The following is a 21,766-nucleotide window of genomic DNA, read 5'->3' on the forward strand; positions in this document are numbered from 1 at the left end:
CAGGATGTTTGCAGCAAAGGGCTGGATAGTAATTTTAGGCTTTATAGGCCATATGATCTGTCATAAATATTAAACTCTGTTTGTAGTAAGAATGCCATAGATGATATGTAAATGTGTTCTAATAAAACTTTGTTTGCAGAAACAGGAGCATATATTTACCCCAAGGATCATAGATCATAGTTTGTAGAGCCCTGTTCTATAGCGTGAACTTCAGTGACTATGCTATACTGCTGATGGACCAAAACTGTGTTTGAACTAACATATAGAGGCTAATGGATTTCTTTTTTAATTTTTATTCTTTTAAAGATTTTAGTTATTTATGAGAGAGAATGTGTGCATGCATGCATGAGGGAGAGCATAAGCAGGGGGAAAGAGGCAGAGGAAGTGGGAGAAGCAGACTCTTCACTGAGCAGGGAGCCTGATACAGGGCTCTATCTCAGGATCCCAGGATGCTGGGATCAGGACCTGAGCCAAAGGCAGATGTTTAACCGACTGAGCCACCCAAGTGCTGCCTTCTTTTTTTTTAAAAAGAGACTTCAAAAAAATAGACTTTTTAAGAATAGTTTTAAGTTCACAGCAAAACTGAGTGGAAGGTACAGAGATTTGCCATATACTCTCCATCCCTACACATGCATAACCTCCCACATTAACAATATCTACCTCCAGGATGGTTTGTTACTGTTGATGAACGGTGAACGATTGATAATCACTCAGAGTCTGTAGTTTATTCGTTTACATAGTTTGGGGTTAACTTTTGGCGTTGTATTTTCTCTGGGTTTTTGTTTTATTATTATTATTATTATTATTATTATTATTATTATTATTTATGATAGAGAGAGAGAGAGGCAGAGACGCAGGCAGAGGGAGAAGCAGGCTCCATGCACCGGGAGCCCGATGTGGGATTCGATCCTAGGTCTCCAGGATCGTGCCCTGGGCCAAAGGCAGGGGCCAAATCGCTGCGCCACCCAGGGATCCCCTCTTTGGGTTTTTACATATGTCTTTGACAGCTGTATACCACTGTAGTATTATACACAGTGGTTCTCTGCCCTAAAAATCCTTTGTACATCAAACTATTCATCCCTCCCTTCTAACCCCAGGCAGTCAGTGATCTTTTTACTGTCTCTATAGGTCTGCTTTATCAAGAATTCCTATAGTAGTTGGAATCCTACAGTAAATACCCTTTTCAGATTAGCTTCTTTCACAAAGTAATCTGCATTTAAAGTTTCTCTATGTCCTTTCCTATCTTGAAAGTTCATTTGTTTTTAGCTCTGAATAATATTGCATTGTCTGGATGTGTACTACAATTTATGTATCAGTTCAACTCACTGAAAGACGTCTTGGTTGCTTCCAAGTTTTGGCAATTATGAGTAAAAGATGCTAAAAACATTTTTGTGCAAGTTTTTATGTGTATAGTTTCCGTTTCCAAAGTGACTGTACCATTTAGCATTCCCACCATGGATGAATGAGAGTTCTAGTTGCTTCATTCATATCCTTATCAGTGTTTGGTGTTGCCATTGTTCTGGAGTTGGGCCATTTTAATAGATATATAGTGATAACTTGTTTTAACTTGCATTCCCTGATGACATATGATATGGAGCATGTTTTCATATATGCTTATTTTCTGTATATTTTCTTTGATGAGGTGTCTCTAAGGTCTTTGGCCCATTTTTAATTGGATTGTTTGTTTTCTTATTGTTGAGTTTTAAGAGTTCTTTATATTTTTTGGATATGTTTTGCAAATATTTTCTCCCATTCTGTGTCGTGTCTTTTCATTTTCAAGACCGTACCTTTGCAGGGCAGAAATAAAAACAAATAAAAGAAAAACCCGGTCTTAGATTCATTGATCTTTTCTGTTATTTTTCTGTTTTCTATTTCATTTATTTCCACTTTGATCTTTATTGTTTCCTTCCTTCTGCTAACTTTAGGCTTAGTTTATTCTCATTTTTCTAGTTCTTTGAGGTGTAAAGTTAGGTGTATCTGAGGTCTTTTTCTTAATGTAGACTTTTATTACTATAAACTTACCTCTTAGAACTGCTTTTGTTGAATTCTGTAAGTTTCAGTAAGTTGTGTTTTCATTTTCACTTGTTTCAAGATATTTTTTTGATTTCCCTTTTGATTTCTTTGACCCACTGGTTGTTCAGGTGTGTGTTTAATTTTTATGTATTTTCCAGTTCTCCTCCTGTTATTGATGTCTAGTTTCAAACTGTTGTGGTCAGAAAACATACTTGGTATGATTTCAGTCTTCATAAATTTGCTAGGCCTTGTTTTGTTACCTAACATAGGATCTGTGGAGAATGATCTATGTAACATAGGATCTGTGGAGAATGATCTGTGTATGCATGAAAGGAATGTGTATTCTGCTGTTGGATAGAATATACTTACTTTTATCAATATATTGTATTAATTTCATGTTTTTAATTAGCATCCTTTTATTTTAGCTTGAAGAACTTCTTTCGGCATTTAAAAATTTTTTTAATTTATGAAAGAGAGCATGTATGAGCAGGTAGGAGGCATAGAGGAAGAAGGAAAAGCAGACTCCCTGTTGAGCAGAGTCCGATGCCTGACTTAACTGACTGAGCCACTCAGATACCCCTTTCAGTATTTCTTGTAAGTCAGGTTTAGTGGTGCTGAACTCCTTCTTAAGCTTTTATGTTTTTGTGTCTCTTTCATTTTTTTTTTTAAGATTTTATTTATTTATTCATGAGAGACACAGAGAGGCAGAGACACAGGCAGAGGAAGAAGCAGGCTCCATGCAGGGAGCCCGACGTGGGACTCGATCCCGGGTCCCCAGGATCACACCTGGGCTGAAGGCAACGCTAAACCACTGAGCCACCTGGGCTGCCCTGTCTCTTTCATTTCTGAAGGATAATTTTGCTTGATAATAAAGTATTCTCCATTGGCAGTTTTTTTCTTTCAGCACTTTGAATATATATCATCCTGCTCTGTCCTGACCTCCTACTTAGGCTATTTCTTTTCTGTAGTACTCCGGTAGTTCACATATTGTTTCTTTTTATGCTGTCCCAAAGTCACATAGACTTTTTTTCACTTCATATTCATTCTTTTTCTTTTTTTTTTTTTTTTTTTTAAGATTGTATTCATGTCTTCATGAGACACACAGAGAGAGAGAGAGGCAGAGGGAGAAGCAGGCTCCATGCAGGGAGCCCGACGTGGGACTCGATCCCAGGTCTCCAGGATCATGCCTTGGGATGAAGGCGGCACTAAAACTGCAGAGCCACCCAGGCTGCTGAGCCATTCCACTGACTAAATAATTTCAAAGTTCCTGTCTTCTACTTTACAGATTCTTTCTTCTGATTGATCCATGCTGCTGTTGATGGTCTCTATTGTATTTTCTATTTCATTCATTGTATTATTTAGCTGTAGAGTTTCTTTTTGTTTCATTAGGATTTGTCTGTTAAATTTATTTTGTGTTTTGTTTTTATTGATTTTTTTTTAAATGATCTTTCTGTTTTCTCGTAGCTCACTGAGCTTCCTGAAAGAACTATTTTGAATTCTTCATCAAGTAAATCGCGGAACTTCATGTCTTTGGGATTGTTTACTAGAAAATTATTGCGAGCCTTTGATAGTGTCATTTTTCCTTGAATTTCCACGTTCCTTGAATTCTTGTGTTGCTGTCTTCACCTTTCAAGTAACAGTCACTTCCTCCAGTCTTTATTGATTGACTCAGGAGAGCACTATATTTTGTCTGCTCTCCTAAGGATTCTTAGGCCTTTACAGATCTTCCATGGCTATGCCTGTTCCAAATTTTTTGCTTCTCTTTGTGGTAGAATTCTTAAGCTTCCATGTTCTTTTTTGATTTCTACAAAGTGCCAGGCCAGGTGCTGAAAGCATGGGTGGTGCTTACATACTAAAGTTACTGATGTCTCCCAGGCCTAAAGATTTAGGCTGGCTTTCTGTGTGTATTTATCAGTCTTTTGCAAAAGCTCACTTTCACCATTGTTAGGTGTGTTCACAGAAGTCAGATATGAGGCATTTGGGGCACAGTGGTGCCGATGGGCCAGTCTGGGGAAAATCCACAGGCAGGGTGTTCCCAGCAGCTTATGGTTGGGCCCTCTGTTCTGACATCTGGCTGCTGGTCTCCCAGTTGCTCATTGCCCCCTAGTCATGCAGCTCATGGCTTAGTATTCTAGGTGGGGCAAGAAAGAAATGGGCTTCTTTGGCAGTGTGTCACACATCCGGGGGAGTTAGGCACTCCCTCACACACTCTGTTTACCTCTGAGGAGAAATCATTGGCAAAGTAGGGCTCTCTTGGGACTGAACTGTTTTAGAGCTTTCTTGAAGGAGGGATAATGTGGGTAAAGTAAAACTTTTCCTCTTATCCTTTCCAAAGCATCTTATCTCATTTCTTTTTTTCCAATTATGTGCAAAAACTTTTCCACTGGACTCCTTACAAAGGTTCTCTCATGCATGGTGATTGTCTAGGGGCTCCTGGACTGCAGTTTTGAGGGGAGCTAGTTCATGGTCCACTTCAGCATCCACATTTTGTAGGATGTCTGTATGTCTGTTAGTTGATGCATGAGTGGGTGAGAGTTCTTCTAGATCCTTTGGCATATGGTACTAGTGTCTGAACCAAAGGTAATTGGGGCTGGAGCCAAGTCAGACCTCTGTTATGGAGCTGATTCTGAGTCTGTAGCCAAGACCAAAGTCAAGTCAGTTGCCTGGGTGCTGGCCTATCTTCTTAGAACAGCTCTTCTCAACTTGGACTGACTGCACTACAGTTTCACAGTCTCTTCTCTGGATCTCATAGCTCTTACAAAGGCACTTTTGTCTGTAGATGGGTACCAGATAGTTGTGGCTGAAGGTGGTTATGATGGGGTATATCTTTTTTGGCTATCTTGCTAATATCACCTTTCCAGGTAAACTTTAGAATCTGTCAGTGTTCACAAAATAACTTGCTAAGATTTTGATTGGGATCTCAGTGAATAGATCAAGTTGGGAATAAGTGATATTTTGACAGTATTGAGTCTTCCTTTTCATGATCATGAAATATCTCTCCATTTATGTAGTTCTCTGATTTCTTAAATCGGAGTTTTATGGTTTTCCTTATATAGATCATTTACATATTTTGTTAGGTAGCTTACTTTCTTTCATTTTTTTTGTAAAAGATTTTATTTATGTATTTGAGAAACAGCACAAGTGGGGGAATAGGCAGAGGGAAGAGAGACAAGCAGACTCCCTGCTGAGCAGAGAGCCTGACATGGGACTTGGTCCCAGGACCCTTGAGATCATGACCGAAGCCGAAGTCAGAAGCTTAACCAACTGAACCTCCCAGGCACCTTGGTAGCTTTCTTTTTAATTCTATTGTATCCCCTAACTGGCATTTCGATTTCTTTCTTTTTTTTTTTCTTAAAACTTTTAAAAGGTTATTTGAGGGAGAGATAAAGCAGGAGTTGAGGGGGAGGGTGTGGAGGGAGAGGGAGAAGCAGGTTTTCCATTATGTAGGTAGCCAGATGCAGGTCTCCATCCCAGGACCTAGTCATGCAGCTCAAGGATCATGCCCTGAGCTCAAGGCAGATGCTTACTTGACTGAGCTTACCCAGGCACCCCTGGCATTTAGATTTCTAACTGATTAAATTATTTGGTTTGGATTCAGTATCTGGTAATTTATTAATATTTCTTCCTCTTTTGTGTCTATTTTATAACTAATGTTTGTGAACAGAACATCTCTTTGTACATATCTCAGAGTTTTTGGAATAGCTACATGAATGATTCTGCATTTGTCTTTTTGGCATGGCTATAACTTACAAAATTGAGTTGATTTCAGTAAAGATTTATTTTTTATTTTTATTTTTTTAAATATTTATTTATTTATTTATTTATTTATTTATTTATTTATTTATTTATGATAGACATAGAGAGAGAGAGAGAGGCAGAGACACAGGCAGAGGGAGAAGCAGGCTCCATGCCAGGAGCCCGACGCGGGACTCGATCCCGGGACTCCAGGATCGTGCCCTGGGCCAAAGGCAGGTGCCAAACCGCTGAGCCACCCAGGGATCCCCTCAGTAAAGGTTTATTAATTGACTCTTATACTTTTATAATTCTCATACTTTTATATAGCAGATTAAGAAATCGGGGTAAAAAAAAGAAATCGGGGTAAATATAATTTGTCAGATAGTGTCATACTGGTCTTGATTTTTGGTTTGGAAAATGTGGTTAATGAATCACTAGGATGGAGATGGTCAAGACTGATTCTGTGAGACTATTGTAAGCTGGTATAAGTGAGGAAATAGTCAGGACAAGGTACTTTTGTTGGTATTTATAGAATTTTTTTTTTTTTAAAGCAGAAGTACTTTGTTGTTCAAGTCAGTTAATTAAGGGTGGTACGGATTGTGACAGTATTAACTACCACCTTACCTAATAGTTTACAAAATGATGCATTATGGTCCTTAAGTGATTACCTAACAGAGTCCCATTTATTTGAGAATGAATTGAAGATGTGATTTTGTTACTTTAGTGAATAACTTAGAAAAGTGTTAAAGTTTAATTTTTGTTTCGCTTGTTTGTAGAACTACTATACAGAGCATCAGTTGTTTTGTAGATCAAAAACATTCTCGGCTATGCTAAGAAAGTCTGCTTTCTCACTCTATTCTCTTCTTTCAGTTAATTAGAATTCATTTGGCATACAAATTAGTTAATGATGACTTAGAGTGGTTCATCTTAGAGAACTACTTTAATAGTTTCACTTTGACACATTAGAATTTTATTTTGTTCTATTTTAAAGTTATAGGCTGGGAGGCAGTGTGGTATATTGGAAGACCATGGCCTTTGGAGATATAATAGGTCTGTTCTTTTCTAGCAGTGGTACTTTGAACAAATTACTTAACCTCACCAAATTTCTTTTTCCTCATTGTAAGCTATTTTAAATGGGATGTTTAACATAAAGGTACATATTACAACAGAATTCTTTGTCTCCATTTTTGACTTCTCTGTGTTTTCCCAGTTTACCTTATAAAACTGCACCTGATGTGGTCTTTCTGAAGCCAAAAACTTGTTTATCCGTTTTTTTCCTGAAAATCCTTCTGTGTCTCCCTTGTAGCCTCAGGATGAAGTCCAAATTCTTCAAGGGCCTATAGGATTTTTCTAGCCTTGTATATTTCTCCATTGGACTTTTTGAATATTGAAGCTTGCTCACCTCTAAGCTAATGCTCTTGTTCATTACATTCTGCTTTGAGCTTTAGCTTTTGCTCTTCTCCTTTCTGATCCCGAAGCTACTTCTAGTGTTCAGAATGTTAGATGAAATAAAATTTCAGTCCCTAATTACATATGACAAGAGTAAGAACTGTGTCAAGACCTTTGGATTAAGATGCTGATCCGGGATCTAGTCCTAGCTCCTCTGTTTACTAGTTAGAGAGTACTTGGACAGAGTAGTATCTCTGAGCTTTATATAGTGCCCATGCTCATGTCTGAAACCGGGATGTCTGCTTAGTTTGCTGTGTGGAAGTGCTTTGGAAACTAAATATGTAGCTGTTAAAAGTTTTACTATCAAGAGTATTTATTTTGGATATTAGTAAGATGGCTATATTTCCTAATGTTTGAGGAATTGGATTATGTCCCCCTGCCCCAAATTTCTATGTTGAAGCCCCAGTCCTACCTTGTGACTGCGTTGGAGACGGGGCCTTTAAGGAGGTGATTAAGGTCAAATGAGGTCATAGGGTGTAACTCTGACAGAACTTGGACTCTTTTTTTTTTTTTTTTTTTTAAAGATTTTATTTATTTATTCATGATAGTCACAGAGAGAGAGAGAGGCAGAGAGACACAGGCAGAGGGAGAAGCAGGCTCCATGCACTGGGAGCCCCATGTGGGATTCGATCCTGGGTCTCCAGGATCGCGCCCTGGGCCAAAGGCAGGCGCCAAACCGCTGCGCCACCCAGGGATCCCAGAACTTGGACTCCTTATATAAGAGGCAGGGACACTAGAAATCAATCTCTCTTCACCATATGAGAACATATTGAAAAGGTGGACCTCTGCAAGCCAGGAAGAGAGCTTTCACCAGAAACAATGTTTACCTTGGATTTTTAAGCATGTAGAATTGTGAGAAAATAAATTTCTGTTGCTGAAGCCATTCAACATTTTGTCATGACAGCCTGAGCAGACTAATACAGATTAAAATACAATTGCCTTTGTGGGAAGGGCAAATTAGATTGATTTCTCAGATAACAGTTTTTAAAAAAGATTTGAGAGAGATTGAGAGAGAGAAAGGGGAGCCGGCAGAGAGAGACACAATGAGAATCTTCAGCAGACTACGTGCCAGTGCCCAGGGTCTCATGACCCTGAGATCATGACCACAACGAAAACCAAGAGTCAGATGCTCAACTGACTATGCTACCGAAATGCCCGTCAGATAACATTTTAATGAGTAACACAATCAGATGTAAATTAGCGGACTAGTTTAGAGAATGACCTTGGTAATTTGGGAATTACTTTAATAGATTTTTTTTTCTATATGACTAGGAGAATTAGTTTAAGTTGTTACTTTTCAGTTTAACCAAGATGCTTTTTTGGAACTTACTCTGCCTCTCTCGCATATAAAAATTATTGAGGATGCATTTTGCTGTAGTTAATAGAAAAAGAACTTAGGCTTTTTTTTTTTTTTTTAAAGATTTTCTAAATTTATTAATGAGAGACACAGAGCGAGAAGCAGGCTGCCTGATCCAGGACTTGATCCCAGGACCATGGGATCACGCCCTGAGCCAAAGGCAGGCGCTCAACCACTGAGCCACCCAGGTGCCCCGAAAAGAACTTAGGCTTAAACAATAAGGAACATTTATTATTTTATATCACAAGAAATTCCAAGTTGGTTGTCCCAGGATTGGTTAATTCTCTAGCTTTGTATTATCAAGGATTCAAGTTCTTTCTGTTTTGATGGGATGGTAGTGAGGTATTATTAGCCTTAGTTTTAGTTTTTTTGGTGTCTGCAAGCTGGTTGCAGTAAAAATGTTACCTAGTTATAGAACATTTGGAAATTCCACAAAAGGATGAAGATGAAAACACAAATTGTTTATAATCCCAATGTAATCGTAATTAATGCTGATATATCTCCTCTCAGTACCTGGTGAGTTAGTTTGTATAGGTATTTAATTATACCAAACAAAATTAGGTTGCACTATATACATAGATATGTATTGTGTATTTTCCCATTAAGATTATATAAAGAGAATTTTTGTAATAAAAAATAATTTCTTTCTGATTATTGAAGTGTGATTATTGTTGAAAAATTGGATACAGAAAAAATATAAAGAATATTAAAAATCACCCATGGCTCATTATCCAGGGATATTTGTTAATCTATATAAATATATGTTTCATATATAATTTTTATATAAACATTTATATAAATATAAAATATGAAAGTATTAGATATTTATAAAAATAAATATAAAATATATTTTAAAGATTCTATTTATTTTATTTTAGGGCAAGCATGAATGCAAGGTGGTGAGGGGCAGAAGGAGAGGGAGAGAATCTCATGCAGACTCTATGCTGAGTGCAGAGTCTATCTAGGGGCTGGATCTCACGACCTTGATCATGACTTGAGCCAAAACCAAGAGTTGGCTGCTCAACTAACTGACTGAGCCACCCGGGTGGTCCTATACAGACTTTTCTTTTAAAAACCAGGTACTTGGGGTGCCTATGTGGCTCAGTTGGTTAAGTGTCCCACTCAGTCTCAGCTCAGGTCATGGTCTCAAGTTCAGGGAATTGAGCCCTGCATTAGGTTCTGCACTCAGTATGGAGTCTGCTTGAGATTCTGTGTTTCCCTTTCTCTTTGTCCCTCCCTCTGCTCACACTCTCTCTAAAATAAGTACCTCAACATCTTTGCTTCTTCACTGTCAACCGATACCTGTGGTCTCATGAGTTTCAGTTGACTGAGAAAAAAAAATACTTAGGTACAGTTTACAGATGGTTTTTTTTTTTTTTACAGATGGTTTTGCATCATATGCTGGTACCACCTGAAGTTGGATATGTATAGCACTGTAGCCATAATCAGGGGGCGACCCAGAGGGCAGTGGTTAAGGGGAATTCTTCTGATGAGTAGAACTTTGAACAGTGCACCTACTTATTTATTTTGTTGAGAAACACAGATGGTTAGAGATGTAGATCCATTCTGACTCATGACAGTAGCAGTTGTTGGACTTAATCATTATGGATCTGGAAAGAATGTAATTGGAAGTATGGGGGATAGGTATGTAGATATGCTCCTGAATGGACATCAGCTAATGTTTGTGTTTATTGTGATATGATGCCCATCATAGAGCATTCTCAGCAGAGAAGGATCTTAATAAAGTAGATAAGGTGTAACCTCTGGATTCCAGCCTCTTTCGCTATCCACCTCTATCCTTGCTTAGTGGGCTCATGAAAAAGATGCCAGGATGGCAGGCATGGAAGTTGTGCATGTTATGCTCAGCAATATGGACTTCATTCACCAAGACCAATCTGGCTACCACTGTTGGTGAATGACTACCTTGCTAATATTAACAGAGTACTGACACTGAATCCCAGAGATAGCACCATTCCTCTGGTATTTCATATCACATTGCCTTTTCTTTTTTTTTTTTAAAGGTTTTATTTACTTATAGAGAGGGAGAGAGGGAGGGAGAGAGAGTATGTGAGCAGGGACGGGGAGAGGGAGAGGGAGAATCTGAAGCTGACTCGTCACTGAGTAGGGAGCCCAGTGTGCCTAAAACGAGTCTCTCAGATGCGTAACCAGCTGAGCCACCCAGGCACCCCCATATCACATTGCTTTTGACCAGGCTGTTGACTCATGTTCATAGAATTCGTGATCTTACCATGTTCCCCATTACCCTGAAGCAGCTGAATTGATAAAACAGTGGAATGTTCTTTTGAAAACTCCGTCAGCTGGTTGACAATTCTGTGTGGTGCTGGGATAATGTTCTCTAAGACGTTGTCCAGTCTCTGAATCAGCCACCAACCAGTGTGTGGTGGTATTTATTTTGTAGCCAGCATTCATAGGTAGGGAATTAAGAGGTTGACATGGAGTGAACTCCTGTCACTATACACCTGATGGTCTACTAAGAAAATCTTTGCTTCTTTCCTCACTGCTCTGGGGTCTGCTAGTTTAGAGAGGAATACTTCTGCTGGGAACATAGTATTGGTTCTATTGAACTGGAAGTTAAGCACCTGAGCACTTTGACTTCCTCTTGCCAGTGAATTAATAGGCAAAGCAAAAGATTACTGTGTTGGTCAGGATGATTGAATCTGACTTCAAAGTGGAATTTGAGTTGCTGCTACATAGTAGGGGTAAAGAGGAATATGTCTGGAATGCAGGAGATTATCTGGAGTGCCTCTTAGTGCTTCCGTGTCCTGTGATAAAAGCTAATGCAGTAATAAAACAGTCTACTGCAGGCAGGGCTGCTCATGGCAGTGGTTTGAGTCAGCAAACCAGGCAGGGAATAACAACCAGATGAGATGATTGCTGAGGGCAAGTGGAATATGTGATAGATAGTAGAACATTATAAATACCACCTACGACCTCATGACCGGTTACAGAATGAAAACTCTAGTATTTATGAATATTTGCTCTGTACCTTAATATTTGTGTGTATATTAACCAGTTTTTTTTTTCCTCTCTCTGCAGTTCTTTTATATTTAACTTTAGATGTGTTAATAGTAGTTAACCTAGTATTTCGATATTTAACTTACAGGATATCCAAGGGGAAGTATAACTCAGCCAGTTAGAAAAGGAATGAACATTACTCACAAAGTAGACTTTGTATTCTCTTTTGGGGAGATAGCATCATTTTGGTTGTATGAGGATGACTGGATCATGTTGGACTGAAGCATGTTTTTGCTATTGTCTTTATTCAGGAGTTAAATATAATGAAAGAAGTTCCTACATAAACATTATTGACTGAGGGTACTGTAGTGGTTTGTACTATTTCAGTTTCCTTAAGTTGAAACTATGTATCTCATAGTTCTGTAGTAGACTTCCTTCCTTTAAGGTTGTGGGTTAGAATTGGCTAAAAGAATTTATGTAAGCGACATTCATTAACCTCTACAGGTTTTTGTGGTTAAGTGTAATAAGAGGCACAGAGGTGTTGGTGGGTTCCAGCTTGACCTTGGTCTCCCTTTACTCTAGTTCTTTTTCCTAGTTGCTGACAGTTTGGTCAACAGTGGCATCAGGCCCCTCAACTGATACGAAAATTGCAAAAGCATAGCTTCCCAGATCTCTACAGGAGCATTTCCTTTGCAGTCTCATTTCTCTAGCTGGTGTGTTTGGCTTCTCAAATTGATGACTTTCTGATCCTCACACTTCTCCTGTGGACTATCTTAAATTTTCCCAGCTATTTTTATAATGTGTGAAGTAAAATTCTATAATTTCTTATTAAGTGGCTCTGCTTCCTAGTTTGAATCCTGATTTAATACATTTTACTTGTTGGTAAGTATCACTTTTATTGACTACATGGCATTCTAGTATATGAATTTTTTTTCTAGTCACCTTTCATTGGCCATTTAGATTATTTCGTGTGTGTGTGATTATAAACAGAGGCGGTTGGACATCCTTAAACATACAGTATTATTATTTGTTTTGCACTTGACCTTTATTTCTTTTGGGTAAGCTCCTAAAAGTGAAGAATATATACCTTTTAAAGAACTGTTATACATGTTGTCTAATTGTACCCTCCAGCAGTATGTGAAACTGATTGCCCAGCCTACACTCTTGATCATGGTGGCTCTTTCAATTTAATTCTTTTTTATTTAAATTCTAGTTACTTAACATACAGTATAATATTAGTTTCAGGCATACAATATAGTAATTGAATAATATAATACCTGGTACTCATCACAGGTGCACTTCCTAGGGCACCTGGTGGTTTAGTCAGCTGAGCATTCCCTTCTTGGTTTTGGCCCAGGTCATGATCTCAGGGTAGTGGGATCGAGCCCCACATCAGGTTCCACGCTCAGTGTAGAATCTGCTTGAGATTTCCTCCCTTTCCCTCCCCCTCTACACCTCTCTTTGCTCCAACATGCATGCACTCTCTATAAAATCAATAAATGCAATCTTAAAGCCTAAAAAACAAGTATACTTCTTAATCCTTATCCCCCTACCCACCACCCACCCCTTTCATTGTAATTCTTTAAAGAAGAAAGATATCTGAGAATATAATTAGTTAACATGGAATTAATGGAAGGAAGCTAGTATCTTGGACTAAGTATGAGATATATTCTGCCAATAATATTTAAACATGTAACTAATTTTGTGTTTAAATGTAGTTGTTCGGGATGCCTGGGTGGCTCAGCGGTTGGGTGCCTGCCTTCGGCTCAGGTCGTGATCCTAGAATCCAGGATCGAGTCCCGTATCAGGCTTCCTGCTGGGAGCCTGCTTCTCCCTCTGCCTGTGTGTCTACCTCTGTCTCAATCTGTGTCTCTCATGAATAAATAAATTTTAGAAAAAAAAATGTAGTTGCTCTGGGGTGCCTGAGTGGCTCAGTCATTTAAGTGGCTGCCTTCAACTTGGGCCATGATCCCAGAATCCTGGGATCGAGCCCCATGTCGGGTTCCATGGTCCGTGGGGAGCCTGCTCTTCTCTCTTCCCTACTCATGCTCTCCCATGTGCTCTCTTGTGTGCTGTCTCTCAAATAAATAAAAGTCTTGGGCAGCCCCGGTGGCGCAGTGGTTTAGCCCTGCCTGCAGCCCACAGTGTGATCCTGGAGACCTGGGATCGAGTCCCACGTCAGGCTCCCTTCGTGGAGCCTGCTTCTCCCTCTGCCTGTCTCTCCCTCTCTCTCTCGCTCTGTATCTCTCATGGGTAAATAAAATAGAATCTTTAAAAAAAAAAATAAATGAAATCTTAAAAAAAAATGTAGTTGGTCTTTTGAAAACTGGGTTCTTACAGGTTTTCCATTAAGCCTGTTTCTTTAAATTTTTTTTTTTTTAATTTTTATTTATTTATGATAGTCACAGAGAGAGAGAGAGGCGCAGAGACACAGGCAGAGGGAGAAGCAGGCTCCATGCACCGGGAGCCCGATGTGGGATTCGATCCCGGGTCTACCAGGATCGCGCCCTGGGCCAAAGGCAGGCGCCAAACCGCTGCGCCACCCAGGGATCCCAGCCTGTTTCTTTAAAATAAAAGTCCTGTAGTATAGTACTGACTGGTAAAGGAGTTAGTTTGGGGTGTCATTGACTTAGGCTGTAATTATGGCAAAATTAAAAATTTTAGAATCTGATGATCTAGTTATTGGAAATACCCTGGGGGGTATAAATTGCGATGGTTTAAAAACATATTCTATATTAGGGTTGAATTTTGAATTTTATATAATGAGTATGCTAGCTGTTGATTGTTGTTCTTCAATTAAAGAAGAGTGTGCCACAACTCTCCTTCCTTGACTATCAAAACTGTGATGTAAGAGGCAGCAGAGACTTCTAGATTTTTTGCTAGAAGCTGGTAGGCCAGTTAGCAGTTGCTTAAATGGCAGGTGGTAAAACGAGGAGCTGTGCTAAAGCTTATGGTAACTATATTTCAATCTGAATTGCCATGCAAGCAGTTTGTTCTTTTTGCTCGATATTTGCCATAACCTAGTAGGATTTCTTTTTAATTACTTTTCACTTCTCTTGAAATGGGAATTGTGTTGGAGAAAATTATATCCTTTCAGTGGTAGCTGGGTATTGCATGACTCCATGCTTAATGGGTTTATTTGTTAATAGTGAACCAACATTTGGCCTATGTGCTCTTTTCTCCCTCTCATCCTTTCATTCCTCTCCACAAAATGATTATGGATTTCTCCTGGAAAGTTTCTTAGGTCTCAAACCAAACTTTATTTATTTTTTTAATTTTTTTTACATTTTTATTTATTTATGATAGTCACAGAGAGAGAGAGAGAGAGAGAGAGAGAGAGGCAGAGACACAGGCAGAGGGAGAAGCAGGCTCCATGTACTGGGAGCCTGACGTGGGATTCGATCCCGGATCTCCAGGATCGCGCCCTGGGCCAAAGGCAGGCGCCAAACCGCTGTGCCACCCAGGGATCCCTCAAACCAAACTTTAGATTGGCCTTCAGCAAAGTAGATGTTTTGTGTACCCTATGGTATATAAAACTTTTCCTTTTATAGGTATTAAAACCTGACATTTTAGGGATGCCTGGGTGGCTCAGTGGTTGAGCATCTGCCTTCGGCTCAAGGCATGATTCCGGGATCCAGAATCAAGTCCCACATCGGGCTCCCTGCATAGAGCCTGCTTCTCTCTCTGTGTTTCTCATCAGTGAATAAATCTTAAAAAAACAAAACAAAACAACAACAACAAAAAACTTGACATTTTAAATTCTTCCTATTAACATTAATATACCTTTTTTTTTTTAAAGGGCCCTTAGACCAATAAGTGTTCCTTATATTCTGTATTTAATCAAGTCTAAGAAACTTCCTCCTCACCCCCACATTTTAACATTTCTGAAATTGGGATGCATTTTACAATTTAAAAGCTGTCTGCCAGAGTAGTATTCATTGTCTGTACTTGTGGGAACTTGGTTGTTTTTGCTGGTGGTTTAACTGGATTATTGTGGCCTGTTAACAGATATATAAGGACCATTTGAGGAAAGGCTAGAGTCCTGGGTTTTACCTTCAGGCAGTTTTGGGGGTTGACACCTTCTGGTAAGATTAAGTTAGCAGTAGCATCAGAATTTGCAAAATTGATATGTTAGCAACTTGTAAGAAAATTCTGGAAATAATGATAGAGCCTTATCTTAAAAGATATTGTGTCACCTGCAGTGGGAAGTTCACAGCATCACCTGTATAGTATTCTTGCCACCTTGTTTAATCAGAATCTAGTCATAAGGAAATAATCTAGTTTATAGGAGTTTCTATAAAAAAATGGTTTGATTTTATTTTTTTATTTACTTATTTATAAGAACGATTTACTTATTTGAGAAAAAGTGTGCGTGTGCAAGCTCAAGCAGGGGGAGGAACGGGGCATGGGCGGGGTGGGGGGAATCTCAGACAGATGTCCAGTGTGGAGCCTAACGGGGTGTCAGTCTCACAACCCTGTGACCATGACCTGAGTCAAAACCAAGAGTCAGTCACTTAACTGAGCTACCCAGGTGCCCCATCTGGTTTGGATTTTTAAAATAACATCTGTTTTGAACATCAAAAAGGTCAGGGTTGAAGGGTAAAGGTTTTTTAAGTTTTAAGGAAACTAGATAGACATGACTATAGCTTTGGAAAATCTTTGGTTAGATCTTGCATTGTACAAAAGATAAAGAGTTTTTTTTGGGAATGGCTGGATGGCTCAATTGGTTAAGTATTGACTTGATTTTGACTCACATCATGATCTGGGGGTCTGTGCTCAGATGGGACTCTGCTTTTCCCTCTCCTGTTGCCCCTTTCCCCTGCATGTGTGTGTGCTTGCACGCACTCTTTCTCTTTCTCTATCTCAAATAAGTAAGTAAAATCTTTAAAAAAAAAAAAAAAAAAAAGATTCTCTCCCTCTGCCCCTCCACCCCCTTAAAAAAGGGATTTTTTTTTTTTCTGGAATTTGGATAACATTGAGTATGAATTTTCTAACTAATTTTATTTCTTTATGATTAACACTGACATAAAGTGACCATCCAGGTAAATCTGAGAAAGTATTTCCTATAAGTATAAAGTAATTTTTTATAAGAAAGCATTCGGACACAATTCAATTGACAGGTTTTTCCTAGTAATACATAAAAATGGTGCATCTCACAGTAGCTGGTTTGTGGAGTCATTGAAATAGAGTAATTTTTGTAGATTTAGGGTTTTTTTTAATGGATTTTCATGAAATTACTTCCATTAAATAATTGGAAAAACATGTAAAATATTCGATGGGAAAAATTCCGACTTTGGAAAAGTTTCTGGGAGGTTTAGATTAGAGGTAAGTTAAAAGTTATTAAAAGAAAGAAATGTTATTAAAAGACACGATGTGACATTCCTAGAAAGGGGGAGGAAAGGGAAAGATACAAAAGCAAAATGGCAGAAAAACTTTTTTTTTAAGTACATATGAGACTGACCCCCCATTTGTTACCTGAGTAGGGTCATTAAACTTCTTGCATTTATGGCAGGAAGAAATTGATGTTTTTCGAAGAGAGCAAATTATTTTCAAGTCTCTTGGCAGACTTTAAGGAAGGGTTCAAAGTGAGAAAGAACTTTTAATTTAAGTCATATTTTTCTTTGAAATGTTATTATACAGGCTAATGCTGTAGCATATGTTCTGAATATATGCTCTGTTTTCCATATAGGACATCTTTTAATAATGTAGGGTTCTAGCCTAGAATGATACTTTTAATGTTAGCCTATAGGTTATTTCCTTCAAAACTTTTGAAGGAAAACATGCGGGAAAATCTTAGTGACCTTAGGTTTGGCAAAGATTTTTAAAAATGGGATGCAAAAATCATGAAATATAAAAGAAAGAATTATAAATTGGACTTCATTGAAAGAAAAAGTTTCCCTTCAAAAGAGTGTTAAAGGGGCAGCCCTGGTGACCCCGCGGTTTAGCACCGCCTTCAGCCCGCGGCGTGATCCTGGGGACCTGGGATCAAGTCCCATGTCAGGCTCCCTGCCTGGAGCCTGCTTCTCCCTCTGCCTGTGTCTCTGGCTCTCTATCTCTCTCTCTGTGTCTCTCATGAATAAATAAATAAAATCTTAAAACAACAACAACAACAAAAGACTGTTAAAATAATGAAAAGGTAAGCTACTGACTAGGAGAAATATTTGTAAAACATATCTAACAAAAGACTGAGTTATGTGTAGGACTTTGGGAAGAACAGGTGGTAAAGGTTTGGTTTATAACATTCAGAGTAGTTTTTGTGGAGATGAGAGATGTAGTTATAACGGATAACAGGGAGGTTGGGATTCTGATGTTGATTAATGTAAACAGAAATATAAGATGGAATGAATTTAATCTATATCATTGTTGGTAGGTGTTGAGATTTTTTGTTAACATTTGTAAAGTAAAGCCCATAGATGGTGAGCCACAGTTCAATAAAAGACGGGAAAAAGGGAAAGTAGAATATAGAAGTTTATTACTCACAGGTCCTGGAGGTACACAACATGATGTCTCCAGGGGACCCAGGGGGAGTTCAGTGCAGGGTGTGGGCAGGCAATGAGCTGCAGGACTTGGGGTACATGGCTTTATTAGGGTCCTCAGGTCCAGTGCTCTGGGATTTCTGGGCTAATTCTGGATTGGTCAGTTCAAACCAAAAACTGTAGGGTTTTAATAAGCTTCAAGGTGGTCTTATAAGGGAGACAGAAGAAGAAGGAGCTGGAAGACAGGAGAGATTGTTTATCACGGGGATTTGGGGGAATCCTATCTGGAACGTATATTTACTTGTCACCCTGAGGGCTATTATCTAGGGCATGTACTTGTGGGAGGAGGTAGTGTCAATTCAAGGCCCCTCTAGGCACTTAGCCACATAAAGTGGATGCTGAGGCAGCAGTATTACAGAGTAGTTTAGGTATATTCTCAACAGTGGGTTGGGAGTTTGGGGCTGACAGAAGATCCTAAAGATATAATGTGAGAAGTTGGTGGTTTGAGGGGCTTTAGGCCACTCAGAACCAATTGTACTGTGTACCTCTGATGATGGTCACTTGATGGCTGCCTTAGTGGACCTCAGTGGATTGGCCACTCGAGGCAGTGGATCCCACCTGGCAGATAGGGATTTCTGCTATGGGCCCCCCAGTGTCCTGAGACTATCATCAGAGTGGTCCTATAAGCTTTTTGATTCAATTGGATCTTTCCATTAAAAAATATAACTTTGCCTTTCTATAGAATGCATGTTTAATGAATATTAACCTAAGTAAGTACTGATTGTTTTTGTTCTTATTTTCAGGCTGCAGACAAGAGGAAAGCTTTAGAAGAGACCAAAGCCTACACAACTCAATCCCTAGCTAGTGTTGCTTATCAAATAAATGCATTGGCCAACAATGTACTCCAGTTGCTGGATATCCAAGCCTCTCAGCTTCGGAGAATGGAGTCTTCCATCAATCATATCTCACAGGTAACAGCTTGTAAAAAGCTGTACATTCACATTTAATCAGCTGGAAGAATAGAAGCTGCATAATCAAAGAGGTAGATAGCCTGGAAATATGGATTCCTTACTCATCTTAATGACTGTAGTTATTTTAGGTTCAGGTTTGAATCCAGTTTACATACTCTTCTTCTTCTTCTTCTTTTTTTTTTTTGTTTGTAAAATATACATAATGTAAAATTTACCATTTTAACCATTTTTTAGTTATAATTCATTGGCATTAAGTATATTCGCATTGTTGTAGAACCGTTACTGGTTATCCTACTGTGAAAGACTTTTTTTTTTTTTGAGGTAAAATAAATTGTATATAATTAAAGCATACAATTTTATAAATTTTGATACACATATTACCCAGGAGACTATCATCACATTCAAGATAACACTCCCCACCCTCCCAATTTTTTCATACTTCTTTGTTATTCATCTTTCTATCCCCTGTCCTCAGACATTTCTGTCACTGTGGAGTGTGTGTGTGTGTGTGTGTGTGTATATATATGTATATACACATATATATATACACACACATATATATATATACACACACATGTGTATATACACACACACACGTGGAGTATGTATATATATATACACACACACGTATGCATGTATATACATACTCTCTTTTATATATATATATATATATATATATATATATATATATATATATATATGCTGGCATTACAAATATATTGGACAATATTCCCTCCTCTTCACCTCTATGGAAAAGTGTCTTTAGAATTGATACTTGCTACCTTCTAAATGTTTGGTGGGATTTACCAGTAAAGCTATCTGGACATAGTTTTTCTTGACAGGGAAGTTTTAACTATATATTTAATGTCTTCAGTAGATATACGACAGTTCTCTTCATCTGTTTCTTCTTGAGTAAGCTTTGTATTTGTCCAGGAATTTGGCCTTTCACCTATGTTGTTGTATTTATTTGCATAAAAGTGTTAATAACATGCCCTTATCCTTTTTATATTTGTAGAATCTATAGTGATATCACATGTCATTCTTGATATTCTTAATTGTTGTCTTTTCTCTTTTTAAGCTGGTTAGTATGGCTAGTTTATCAATTTTATTGATATTCTAAAAAAGTCCTCAGCTTCTAGTTTCATTAATCTTCTGAACTTTTTTTCTGTTTTCTATTGTGTTGATTTTTATTTTACTTGATTATTTCTTCTCCTTTTCCTTTCTTTGGAATTAATTTACTCTTATTTTATGCTTTATTAAAGTAAAAGCTGATGTCTTTGAGCACCTAATTTCCCTTGAAATAGTGTGTTATCTGTATTTCATAAATTTAGATATGTTGTACCTTCATTTTCATTCAGCTCAAAATAATTTCTAACTTTGGTTTTGGTTTCTTCTCTGGCCCAGGGGCTATTCAGAAAAATTTCAAGATTCTCAAAAGATCTCTCTGCTGTTGAGTTCTAATTTAATTCAGCAGTAGTATGAAAATATATAATTTGAATCCTTTCAAATTTATTAAGAATTGTTTCATAACCCAGATATAGTCTCTCTTGGTAAATGTTTTGTGTGCCCTTGAGGAGAATGTATATTTTACTGCATTTTGGTGGAATATTCTGTAAAAATCATCGATCAAGTTGGTTGATAATATTGTTCAATTCTTTTATATCCTTCCTGATTTTCTGATTACTTGTTTTATTAATTGTTGAGGAAGGTAAGTTGTATTCTTGGACTCTAGTTTGTGATTTTTTTTAAATTTTAATCTTTTTAAAAAATTACTTTGGAGCTATGTTATTAACATAATGTAAATGCTTAGGTTCGTAATGTACTATTGATGAATTTATTATTATGAAAAGAGTTTTCTTTATCATTGGTAAACCTAGGTTTGACTATCTAGGCAGATGTAGTTTGGCCAGGCACTGGGGAGATGGAGTGAGTTCCTGCAGTAGAGGTATTAACTGGATCAGTGTTCTTATAGTTCTCCCACTTTTTGTTCGTAGGTGCACTTAGAATCCTAAATTATTGAGAATGCAAGGGTTTTGGTTTATATGGGTAGATCATCCAGTATTTATCATATCAGAAATTAAAACTGATAAATTTTAAAGTGCTAATTAACTCATTTAACAATAAATACACCCATTACATGTTAATACAAATAACATTTTAATGAAAAATAACTCTTACCAAAACAAAAAAATTTGTGAGAAGAGTGGTATTTTTACATTTCTGCACATCTTTTTAATGTTTTATTTAATAAAAGATAATTCTCATACTTGTTTTTGAGTTTAATGTCATTTGTTTTTTTGTTTGAAATATATGAAGAAAGTCTAGCTTTTACAGATATATAGTTTGAAAAGGCTGGATGTTGGGGACCCTGGGAATTCTTGGACGATAGTTGGAAAACCATTGCATTATGGGGTTATTACTGTTTAGTCTATGATATGTATTTTTGGTATCATATACTGGCCATCATGCTTCCATTTAAAAAAAATCTTCCAAATTTGTAATCTAACTCCACCTATAGTTTTTTTCTGGTTCTTTGTTGTACAATTCTTGGTCCATCCTTACTGACTTTTATGAGTTTTTTTTGTTGTTGTTGTTGAACTTATCCATAATATGATAGGACTTCTGCTGATCCCTAATGGCCTGTTGGTATTTATTTTAGGTTTCCTCAACCAGTTTCTTAAAGATATTTCATGAGTTTTTTTTTTTTAAAGATCTTAAAAAAAATGGGAAAGCATGCAAATAAAAATAAAAAATAAGTAAATGAGAAAGTATGATACGTTGAGTTGGCA

General features: G+C 37.7%; 1 protein-coding gene across 11 annotated transcripts in view; it reads left to right on the top strand.

Annotated features, from left to right (window-relative positions):
* ABI1 (abl interactor 1) overlaps positions 1–21,766 on the top strand; it is a 136,012-nt gene that overhangs the window by 43,564 nt on the left and 70,682 nt on the right. For all 11 annotated transcript variants that reach the window (XM_072825296.1, XM_072825287.1, XM_072825292.1 and 8 more), the window contains exon 2: positions 18,810–18,977. In XM_072825296.1, coding sequence (XP_072681397.1) covers positions 18,948–18,977 — 30 coding nt within the window. In that variant the 5' untranslated portion in view covers positions 18,810–18,947. The remainder of the gene's footprint in view (positions 1–18,809; positions 18,978–21,766) is intronic.

This window comes from Canis lupus, chromosome 5 (genome assembly GCF_048164855.1).
Source record: "Canis lupus baileyi chromosome 5, mCanLup2.hap1, whole genome shotgun sequence".
Classification (NCBI taxonomy): domain Eukaryota; kingdom Metazoa; phylum Chordata; class Mammalia; order Carnivora; family Canidae; genus Canis; species Canis lupus.